The 11,440-nt window shown below is 33.4% G+C and overlaps 2 protein-coding genes across 3 annotated transcripts; both read right to left on the reverse strand.

Annotated features, from left to right (window-relative positions):
- Positions 1-1,132: 1,132 nt before the first annotated feature.
- On the reverse strand, positions 1,133-4,542 carry Arp1 (Actin-related protein 1). Its single transcript, XM_018454040.1, has 7 exons — positions 4,379-4,542; positions 3,998-4,062; positions 3,126-3,452; positions 2,686-2,995; positions 1,764-1,937; positions 1,559-1,621; positions 1,133-1,476 (listed from the first exon to the last, which is right to left on the reverse strand). The coding sequence occupies exons 1-7, from the start codon at positions 4,424-4,426 to the stop codon at positions 1,333-1,335; spliced, it is 1,131 nt and encodes a 376-aa protein (XP_018309542.1). The 5' UTR covers positions 4,427-4,542; the 3' UTR covers positions 1,133-1,332.
- A 2,333-nt stretch (positions 4,543-6,875) lies between these two features.
- GCS1 (mannosyl-oligosaccharide glucosidase) lies at positions 6,876-11,440 on the reverse strand. Of its 2 annotated transcripts, none has more exons than XM_018454039.1 (4): positions 11,124-11,440; positions 10,042-10,230; positions 9,075-9,265; positions 6,876-9,000 (listed from the first exon to the last, which is right to left on the reverse strand). In XM_018454039.1, exons 2-4 carry the CDS (start codon positions 10,216-10,218, stop codon positions 6,942-6,944), a joined length of 2,427 nt encoding a protein of 808 aa, XP_018309541.1. In that variant the 5' UTR covers positions 10,219-10,230; positions 11,124-11,440; the 3' UTR covers positions 6,876-6,941. The 2 variants fall into 2 exon arrangements, with proteins under 2 accessions (XP_018309541.1, XP_018309540.1); XM_018454038.1 differs by lacking the exon at positions 11,124-11,440 and adding an exon at positions 10,743-10,777.

An 11,440-nucleotide genomic window follows, 5' to 3' on the forward strand; every position in this document is an offset into this window, starting at 1 on the left:
AAGAAGTTTATTCTTCGCCTATTCAATCAGAGCAACATTTGAGAAATCGTATCGTAGCTGCAGCGAACAGAATATCGCAAGAACAGTGCCTGGCTGCTACAAGAGCCGTGTTTGACAGATGCAATGCTTGTATTGCTGCAAGAGGTGCACATTTCGAACAAAATCTTCATTAAAAAGTTTATAAATAAAATAATTAAAATAATAAATTAAATATATTTTTTTCTTTTTTCGTGATTTCCTGCGAAACAAAGCAAAAAGGAGCATATGTCTATAGGACTTTTTTTCTTAGTTTTTTACTCCTCTACACGCTCCCGAAGTTTTGCCATTTAATTTGGAAACACCCTGTATAGTATATATAGTATATATGTAAACTATGGAATTTCACTAGGGTATATCGGCCTTTATGCAACAATAAGAATGTTGATAAACTTTTTGATAATTGAATCCCTATTCTTATAGCTAAAACTTCTCACAGCTAAAACATATCATATAAAGGAAAGATTGTGTTCTCCTTCAGCATTTAATATACATTTAAAAATCAATAGTTCATGCGTGTTACAAAGTATATTGGAATCAATTGCTTAAGCTACAAATCTCGTTTACAATATAATTGTAAAAATTCACATTTTAATCACATGCATTTGTGTAGGTGTGTGTAAAGACTATAGAGATTTATTTTTACGAAAGCGTACATAATATTTACAAATGCTTTGCATAATTGTTGCTGCACATAGAAATTACAAGATGCTTCATTTCATATATTGAAGACGAAATAGAGCACTTTTTCTTTTAACAAATGAAAATCGTGTATTCCGTCATAGTACACATAATACACATAACTAAACGAACAGCATAAATAATATATGTATAAATTATAAATAAATAAGTTTTCTAAAAACAATTTGAAACTTTATGTTTGACCTTAATTTGATTCGAAAAGATATTATTTACATTTTTTAAAAGAATTTTGAAATGTACTAACTTTCTTTTTACTTTTATTATATCGTAGTCTTTGCAGAATTCATGTTTCTAATTGTATATTAACACAACCATGTATATATCTATCAAAATAAAGTTACATTAAATCCATTAAAGCAAAAACAAATTGAAACAGTTTTTGCAACTATATCATGGTCTTAAAAAATACGATTAGAAATATAATACTAAGTAATGACTCCCTGAAATAATGATAGAAATTATGAATTACTATTCGAAACAATTACGAATTATGCTGCGATACATTTTGTTATCGTGCCGAGTGTGCCATCATTTCGTATTATAATAAAATTATTCGATATATATAACGTTCTCGAAAGCTTCTTTAAATTAAGTTCAAAACGTTTTACGATGAATAGCCCGTATACCATCTTCATCGAATTCTCTTTTGCTCACCCACATCTTCTTGAAGGTGTCTAAAGAAGCCAAAATGGAACCTCCGATCCAAGTACTATACAATCGTTCCTGAGGCGCTGATATCTGTTGCAATAGAAATAAACCCATAATTTTATTTTTGACAATTGTTTACTCATTATTTAGTTTGTCTTATTTTCACACTTACCCTTATTTTAATATCTTTTGGCGACATCCTACGAATCTCTGATAATAATCTGTCACCGAAACCCTAAATAGTAAATATGAGAATCTATTATATATTATTGTTATATTACTGCAATAATTTTTTGTGTAACATATAGATAAGAATACAAAAAATGTATTCTTTTAGATTCTTTCTTTATTTTATATATACTGATTTTTGTGCTTACGCGGAATAATGTCGATCCTCCCGATAATACGATATTTTGGAATAGAACTTTTCTCAAATCCAAATCGGACTTTTGAATAGAATACGTTAATACTTCATGAAGACCTTCACATTCTTCACCTATTAGATCTGGTCTAAACAGCACTTCAGGAGCTCTAAATCGTGCCGGACCGATCTGTATTGAATAAGATGTATACATAAGAACAGTTTAAACTTGCCATTTCAAAGTTATGTATGACTAATGCTTGTTTCCATTAATGTAGATTAACTTTAATCTGAACTCGAGTGCAAGCGTGGCATGGCAGACAGCGCACTGGTTTATCATGCCAAAGATCCCAGGTTTGATCCCAGTAGGAACCAAAATATTTACGCTTGTATCTCCTCTTGGAAAAGGCAATCTCCAGAGAGTATACTTGTCTGCAGAAATACCTCTCAAAAAATCCGCCGTTCGAAACCGGCATTAAAACTGTATATCCCATATGCTTGTGGCAATTGAATAATCAGCGTGCGCACCATAAGCATATGAGAGAGGTGTAACACAGACCAGAGCCTCTATTCTTGAAAAAAACGTATATAAAATTCTAGAAAAATACTATAATATACATATACTGTGGCATTTCTCTAGACTTTCATATACGTTTATTTTTTTAAGAATGAGGGTCCAGAGGCCCAATAAGAAGATCTTATATATTATTAATGTATAAATTAAAAATTACATCTACTGTCCCTTTGCCTACTTGATAATATATTAATGTATACATTATCGAATTTATTTTTTGCTTCAAATAGAACTCACCTATGATTCTAAGAACTAGAAAAACGTTAGAAGAGTAAATTGACTCAAGATTCAAGTTAATATACATTGATGGAAACGGACATAATACTTTTGTTAATTATTACTAATTCATGTTATTTTTTATTACCTCCAAGTGACTGCCGTCAGGTAAAACATACTGAAACTTCTCGGTCTCTATTGTTTCTTCTTTTTGGGGATTGCTGGCGAGGTAACATGCTCGTTCTTTAATTATTCTGACAATTTCGAATTCTGCAGTGGTCTTGAAATTAATACCTTCCTTGCGTAAAAGTAACCTAAGATGCCTTGTAACGTCACGTCCTGCTATATCAACTCGCATTATACTGTGAGGCATAGCAAAACCTTCGTAAATAGGTACAGCATGCGTAACACCATCGCCAGCATCTAGAACTACTCCTGTGGTTCTGCCTGTTGCATATCTGTATTAATAAAAACAAAAATAATTGTCATACAATCTTTTAATCAAAAACATAATATTTCGAAATTTTCATTTTAGAAGTCAAAAGTTGTAAATCATTTTAACACTGATTATTGCAAAAAATTACTTACAAGCTAAGTACAGCTTGCATGGAAACAAATAAAGCTGGCACATTAAACGTTTCAAAAAATATCTCGGCTGCCTTCTCACGATTCTTCCTGGGGTTTAAAGGTGCTTCTGTAAGCAAAACTGGATGCTCCTCACTAAACGTAGCTAACTGGTCTTTACTATAAACGTAAGACCAGATACGCTCCATATCGTTCCAATCTGTGACCACACCATGTTCCATTGGATACCGAAGAGATAGAAGGCCACGATGTTCCTCTGCTATTGGACCCACAAACAGATCTCCCTCCAAAGCGCCAGCCATAACACGTACATGTTTTGGCCTTCCAATGCTAAAAATAAGAATCATGTATCAATTTTTTTTTTTAATCAATAATGTTAATATTGCATACTAATATATGAACTAAAAATTTTAATTTATTTTAAAAAATATTTCATGTCATATGCAATGTTCTTAATACCAATTTATCTTTTTTTTTATTTTGATTATTTTTAGAGACTATAATATTCTGTTTGTGCAGAAAAAAATAATAGTTTGCCTCATTAAAAAATAATAAAATAGAAAAACAATTTTCAAACTCAGCTAAATCATTTAGGGCAGGTCTATCTATTTGGAGCTCCAGAGTCATCAATGCAAAAAAATCAATATAGGTAAGATTTTGAAAACTTTTAATGTTGATATGCATCTGAGTGACACTTATCGATACTTAACAGTCCATGAAATCTTACTCATATTGAACTTTTTGCATCGATAATTTTGCGTTTTGGCTCTGGATTGCTCAAATTGAACAAACCTATCAAAATATTGTCACCTATCAACAATCTTCAAAAACAGGAGACACTGTCACGAATATTAATAGCTCTTCCTGCTACTTACTAATTTGGAAATCTGCATTTAGGTATCTGGTCACCTGCAAACCCCGCCTTAATCACGCCAGATCCCTAAATAGAAGAAAATCAGGTATAATGACAACGCTGCCGATCCTAAACCGAGGAAATTACTTATTCACATCAACATCATCATCGTCATTATTATCGACCAGATTGCCGACGATATAATTTTTGACGTTTTCGTTTGCGAACAGGAATAAAGATATAAATAAAAATGAAGACATAAACGGCAATGCGAATGCGAAGAAAAACAATCATATTCTTTTTTTTAAATTATACATCCTGATAAAACGTTGACAACCGACATTGAAATTTGGCACATCGCTCGCTTTCTAAATGGCAGAGGAGCTGGATAGCAGGTACTTACGTTATCGATAACCACCGGCTGATTGACGATTACATCGTACGGCTCCATAATACGCAATTGGAATGTCTAGGCGACTTTATTTCGACCAAAAACCCACAATCCACGATCGTAACCCCAACAGGCACACACACCTATCCTTCTAGCGAGGCGTCTGAACAATCTGAACTCTGAAGGGAGTCATCAACGATGACAGCGATTCTGCGATACGATACGAGAATCGTTTCTCGAAATGTATCGCGAGCAGGAGTGCCAATCGTCGATCCGCTTTTTTCAACGAGAAAGGATGAATGGTCGTGTTCAGCAGAATTTTTCAGCAGATTATTTTTTTTTTGTTGCAAGTTTTCTTCGCTGAAATAGAACTATTCCTCTAGATTTAAAAATGTAATCCAATCAGCGCGAAGAGAACTTCCAACAGTTGCAAAATATTAATAACAATGAACAATAAACATTCTGCTGGAATCTGGAACCAACTGAACGAAGTCAAATGTGTTGCCAGTTTAAAAGTTCCCATATATTGCAATTTTTTCAATATCTTAGCCATAATTTGGACATTTCTTTGTATTTTCCTCCCAAAAAGTACTCCAAAAATTCTTCTAATTCTTCTAAATTTCTTGTACTTCTAAAAAATTCTTTGGTGGAAAGAAAAAACCCCTAAATTTAAGAAAAAATCCCCCAATCTAGCAACAATGCAATCATTGGGTGCGTTCAGCAGAACGTTTGTTTTGCAACTGTTGGAAGTTTCCTTCGCGCTGATTGGATCATACTTTTAGATCTAGAAGAATGGTCCTATCTCAGCAGACAATCATAAAACGGTTGCAAAACTGTTGAGTCTGCTGAACGCAGCCAATGATGCAAGAAGTTCAGTTAAAAGAAAGAGATTCTTGTATTACCGACAGGATTATTCTAATAATCAGACTAAAAATTAATTGAGATTGAATTTGACCAATCAAAGCAAAATTAACTTCTGCGGGATATCTCTTGTATTAAGTTATAAATAATCTTGAATCTCAAAACCACTAATTTTAATTCCATTAATTTAGAACAATTTTTTATATTGCATTTTTAAGGACAGAATAATTTTAATTTATATTAACTTTTTGATGAAAAACTGCTCTGAATTAGATTTTTCTTCCTCTAAAAAATTGTTTTAAAAATTTTATAAAAAACACTACACATGACCAAAACATTCTCTTCTTCTAAAACAAGGTTTTTTTGTCATCTATATTTTCTGGATATTTAAAAGGGTAAAATCAATTTATCAAGAAAGAAAAAATAACTTTAAAAATTTAAACTATCTAAATCTTTTTATACAAATTGAATAACATATGGAGCATACATTATATTTAGAATTATTAGGCTCTCTTTAAGATGAATAGATGAAACTCAAAATTATATGTATAATTACTTCATGATTATCACACATAAATTACTTTCATTACATAAATGACAAAATTAATTTCGAAAAACATAAAGCTAAAGTTCAAGATGAGCATGAAAGAAGAGATACATTCATTTTTCGTCTCAATGTATAAATAACATTTTATTATAGTACACTTATACAACTTAAACTTTTATTTCGAAAATTATTTAGAAAATGATGGCTAGATTAGCAAGAGCTTTTTACACAAAAATAAGTGTCATATGCTCCGAGTTATGCTACACTGATAAGATATAGCGTTTCCTCAAAAAGAGCTTAAGATTAGAATACACCAATTTTCATAGTGAATCACAGCCAAGATTTTAAATCTAGCTTCTTTTCTCTTGACAATTATATAGTATCATTATCCCCCCCCCCCACACATACACACACATACATACACATATTGTATCATTTTACAAAACATACATGTTATATATACAAAATTCATGATATTAACAAAATAAAACTCAAATTTACTTAAGCGTGAGAATAAATAATTTGCTTCATCTAAAACACATCTAAAATATATTTTCTCAGTAAGAATATAGAATGTTCCATTAAATCACTGTGCCAAAAAGTATGTATATATGACAGTAATACAAAACTTATGATTATATATTATAATATTAAAATGTTATCTTATTTAGTACTTATAAAAACATTATAAGTAGCGCTTTTATTAGATGAGATGCAATTATCTAGAATTCAGACTTAACTATCAAAAACATCAGGCCATCAAGATATCAAAGAATATCATATATTATATGTATATATCTTTCTGATTAATGTAAATGGTATATGCGAATGTATTATATATGTATACATAGTTTGACATTTTTACAAATGCTTTTCTTTCAGACAATACAATGACTCCCATATAACACCCATATAACATGATATAAAAGACAAAAACAATACACACACAACGTAATAACAATATAACAAAATAATATAATTTTTTCTATCCTAAACACAAAGTGCTATTCAATAGCAGTAAATCCATGTGATAACTCTGAATGAACACTGTCTTTTGATTTCACTTTTTGGTGAAATAGTTTTGATGCTCAAAGTCAATATATTGTTGCGCCCGGTATCGTTGAACAGGAATGCAAAGGCGCAGCACTATATACATTAACGTGACATTTAATATATTTCTGCCATAAGTAGTACCACCAAAGAAGTCCAGCCAGTAAAAGGATGACTTCCTTTACCTTTTCCTTCCGTACTATCGTACTGCTCCCACAAATATCCAGTCTTTCTGTATTGCATAATAATATTCTGTATCAAATTCTTTCGCAACTCTTGGTATAACCTTTTTGCGCTCTCCTGATACGGTCCCGTCACGTTAGAATAATGATACGCTGCTCGCACTGTCAAGTAATTCAAATTTATCCAGATAGGACCGCGCCAGTAAGGTGCGTCGTGTTCTGTATTATATTTCATGTATAAAGGCGACGTTTTCGCGAGCGAACGCAGTCCATACTTTGTCCATAGCAAGTCAGGATCCCGTAAATCCTGCAGTATCTTCCCCAGTTGAGGCGAATCGGGCTCAACAATCTGCAGAACGAAAGGGAACAATGATACGTATCCAAAGGTTGTGTCGACGAACTTCAACGATGGATTTTCCAATACGATGCGTTTCATTTCTGATGCTATTTGCACATTAGATTGCTGCTTGCGAGATGGCGGTGGCGCGATTTTCCGTAGAACCACCTTGTCGGTATGCAAACCATAATCAGAATATGCTTGCGCATTCGGCGACCAATGTAGCTTGTTCAACAAGTTATTGTCGGATAGATACTGGGATGTTTTTTGATACTTCATGGAAGGATAATTTAACGTTTCGGCGATTCTAGTCATAACGCGAGCAGCGAATGCGATCCAGCAACGCAAATCAACGTGACGCTCGGCGACACTCGGATGGGAAGCCCTGGGGTAATCATCCAAGCCGGATGTGAGTGTTTTGGGATTCAATTCTCTAGTAGTCTTTTCGTCTCTGCCTCGCCATCTGTATGTACTGGAGAGTTCGCCGACTTGCGTGGTATTGAACCACGAGAACCATTTCTGCAACCGTGGATACAATTTGTCGAGCAATTGGAAATTATATTTCAGCAAGTCCTGCTCTTTATGTTGGAGCAAAAAATCTAGCGTCAAGAAAAATGTAGGTGGATTCGCATTCGTGTTGAACTGAGTTATGAACTCCTCGGGAACTTTAGCCACAGCTTCTTGGCCGAGAATCATCTCTCTTGGTATCCAGCCCTCGACATTCATCAGATCAAACCAATGACTTATAATATCTAATTCTATCTCCATATCCCAGGCAGAGATCAGTAAACCGTGAAAACCTTCGTCCCACAGGAAACCTCGCGGGAAAAAGCTTCTGCTTGGTACGGCAGTATATAAAGGTGCTTTCCAATAAGGCACGGGTCCCTGGGTATAGATACTTTGCACCTGTGAAGTTCCATAAAAGTAACCTATCGAGCCTATAAGATTCGAGAATGCCATCTTCGCAAACGCTACTTCGTCGTCTGTGTATCCCTTAGACTTCAGCTTGAAAACATTTTCAAATTTCTTTGAGAACAGTTCCCTGTGTTTCTTGAGAGTCTCGTCATAATTGTTTCCCGTTAATTTGTCCATCCTACTACTGAAACTGCCAGATTCATAACTAACTTCGATCTCAAAAGGGATTTTTCCCGTCACTTGAGTTACAACCAAATTCGGATCCTGTTTCTTGCCTTCGGGAAGCAAAGGCAACTGTTCACCAGCTAAAACTACATGTTTCTCCATGGATCCCTTCTGGGTCGCGACGCGGAGACTTTGAAAAACCGTTTCTTTCAACACGTTTAGACCAGAAGTGACTGTCGCTAAAAAGGAATGCTCTTCTATAGTGCCATTTATTAAATTTACATTTATGATAAAAGATCCCAATCCCTGCGTATTTCCTTCTATTCCTGTCAAGCGATTGTAGTCTCCTAGATTAGCCTTTATCCAACCCTTCGTGCCTTCCTCGAAAGCGGTATAAAATAACAACGACATCTCTTCGCCAATCCGTTCTTTTTTTGATGACACCGCAATTCTTGCAGTCCAGTCACCACCGTGATATCCGCCAGGCTTTTTGACGAATGTTGTTCTTATGACTACGGGATTATCTACTATTTCCTGAACTCCAAATGTTCGTCCATCGTGTTCTAGCCATGCATATCTAACATTTAAACTTTTATTAATTATATTGATGAACTCTTTATCTGATTAAAAGAGATTCTGACTATACAGTACCTGTCCAGTTCATCACCTTGCTCGCACCAGTGTCTAAATCCAGTTCCATCATGTCTTAAGAAACGTGGAAAATACCACATTAAACCAGTCACCAAGGAATACGGATCTCTCGTTTTTAAACCGAAATATACTCCGGATCGATAAGTACCCCAATACCTGTCCGGAACATCCAATCCAGATGCAGTAACTAACTAATTTTCAAAAAATATTCGAATTGATTATAAATTAAAATTACAAATCTGCAAATATTTGATCGTATATGTATAGAGAGTATATTGTATATTGTACAGAAGAGTAGACATCGCTAATATCTCCAAAGCTAATCTCTGTAATTAAATTTTGAAAAACTTTCTTATGAATAACTATATAATAAGCAATAATAAGATCTATATCTTCTGCAGTTTTGGAAACTATTCTGTAACGTTATTTGATATTTTACATTCTGTGTCACATATTACTGATAGTTCTGTATCTATAATAAAAATCTATGTCTGTTTCTATCAATGTAGATTAAGTTTAATCTTGGTTTAATTAATCTTACTTTTCATCTTTCTCTAATTCTAAAAAAAATTAGAAGAAATTAGAAAAAAATAAATTAAATTAAACCGAGATTAAAGTTAATTTATGTTGGTAAAAATAAATACTAAAGTTTACGTTTACAAGATATTAGACCTGTTCCTTTTCCATACCCCAGGATTGAACTTCTTGCATGGTTCATCTTTTGTCTTTTTCTCTCCAATGTAAAAGGAAAAAGAAAAAAATGAACCATGTAAGAAGTTCAATTCTGAGATATGGAAAAAGAACAGGCTTCTTAAGAGTAAGTAACATCCCATCACAGCACCTTCAGGAACATCCTAAAGCATTCAAAAGTTGTTGCATATAGTTATACAGTCTAAGGACATTTTCAGGATGTCTATCAGATGTAAAGTGTGCTCCGTAGGATTATTTGATGATAGATTATACATGCCTTTTCTCCATTATACGGAGTATTAACTCTCGTTTCGAGGTATCCTCTGTATCCGAACCAAACGGCAATTGCCAAACTCGCAGTGACGATTATAAAATTGATTGGCAATTTCATGCTTTTGCTTGTCCTAGGTCTGGATCTTTTTACGACTTTCTCTTGTGCTTTGCTCTTTACCATTCTAAAAGTATTCTAAAATAAAGAAGTCCAGAAATTGAATTCTTATTATGAGCAAGCTGGTATTATATATATATATATATATATATAATATGAAATAATTTAAAAAAAAAGTGCCTACATCTTATTGAAATAACAAATATATCTATACCCATATGGTATAAAATATTTATGTGAATTATGGTATAAAATATTTATGTGAATTATTTTTTTAAATATTTCAATAAAATATTTTTAAAATTCAGAGATACAATAACCGCAAACCACCTCTGAAAAAAATGGAAGCTTCAAATATAAATTTCAGAATTATATAAATATATTGTAAGAAAAAGAATAAAAATTTCAAAAATTCAGATTTCCTGGTCATATTTATATTTCAGAAAGATGTTATGAAAATTTTTGAAATACTTCAAATCTTATAATGAAACATTTTGAAAATATTTCTGAAATATTTCATACTGTACGAGTATATACTGTTTTCACATTCACGAAATCAATGATACAGTTGATCGAAAAAATTTAATTACCTTTTATCTAAGCGACAATTACTTTTTTAATATTTTTCCAGTCATCGGTAAAACGTAATTTTACTTTTACCGGATACTCAGCTATATACGTATTTTCTAATCCATCCGATGTCATCTATCCGACGTATTTCCTAACCTATCCGATGTCACCGAGCGACAAAATTTAATTAGCAAATATATACTGAAACATATTTAATATATACATTAAAATTTCATGTAACGTTATATGAAGGGAAGATTAATGGAAAAATTCATCGAGCTGGACATCAACAAAATAAAATCCTCCGAGCAAAAGATGACATAAAAGATTCATCGATCGCGAAATCGAAGCAAGTCGAGGCTGAGTCAAAACGACTAGGCTGAGAATGTATTTAGACGTACCTTGCGTAGCAAAATAAAGTATAGAAGGTAATCTCTCTTTCACTCGTGTCTAAAATTCGTCGAAATCACCGTGCTCCTTTTGACATACGGCACGCCGGCTCAGTTAGGTTATCTCCTGTCGACCGCCTGTCGCTCGTAAAAATCAAGAACCTCACGTAACCTCATGCAAGCAAAAGCTTCTCCAACAACGTGAGGATTTCTCCAGATTTCTCGGCTTTCGCGACTTTACGACGCCGTCGTCGTTGATATCGTGTCCAATCGTATCTTAAATCGGCAAGATAAAACGCGAAGCATCACTAGATACGTGTTCATGGTGT

This window comes from Mycetomoellerius zeteki, unplaced genomic scaffold (assembly GCF_001594055.1).
Source record: "Mycetomoellerius zeteki isolate Tzet28-1 unplaced genomic scaffold, Tzet1.0 scaffold421, whole genome shotgun sequence".
NCBI lineage: Eukaryota > Metazoa > Arthropoda > Insecta > Hymenoptera > Formicidae > Mycetomoellerius > Mycetomoellerius zeteki.

Bases quoted from the DNA above. Each gene is read 5' to 3' on its own strand.
- GCS1 (XM_018454039.1), bottom strand. From the start codon at position 10,218: ATGGTAAAGAGCAAAGCACAAGAGAAAGTCGTAAAAAGATCCAGACCT. The intron at 9,266-10,041 runs GCATGTATAATC...TTTGAAAATTAG, and splicing joins CTCCGTATAATGGAGAAAAG to TTAGTTACTGCATCTGGATT. The intron at 9,001-9,074 runs GTACTGTATAGT...TTTAAATGTTAG, and splicing joins CAAGGTGATGAACTGGACAG to ATATGCATGGCTAGAACACG.
- Arp1 (XM_018454040.1), bottom strand. From the start codon at position 4,426: ATGGAGCCGTACGATGTAATCGTCAATCAGCCGGTGGTTATCGATAAC. The intron at 3,453-3,997 runs GTAAGTAGCAGG...TCTTATTTTTAG, and splicing joins AAATGCAGATTTCCAAATTA to CATTGGAAGGCCAAAACATG. The intron at 2,996-3,125 runs GTAAGTAATTTT...TTATTAATACAG, and splicing joins ATGCAAGCTGTACTTAGCTT to ATATGCAACAGGCAGAACCA.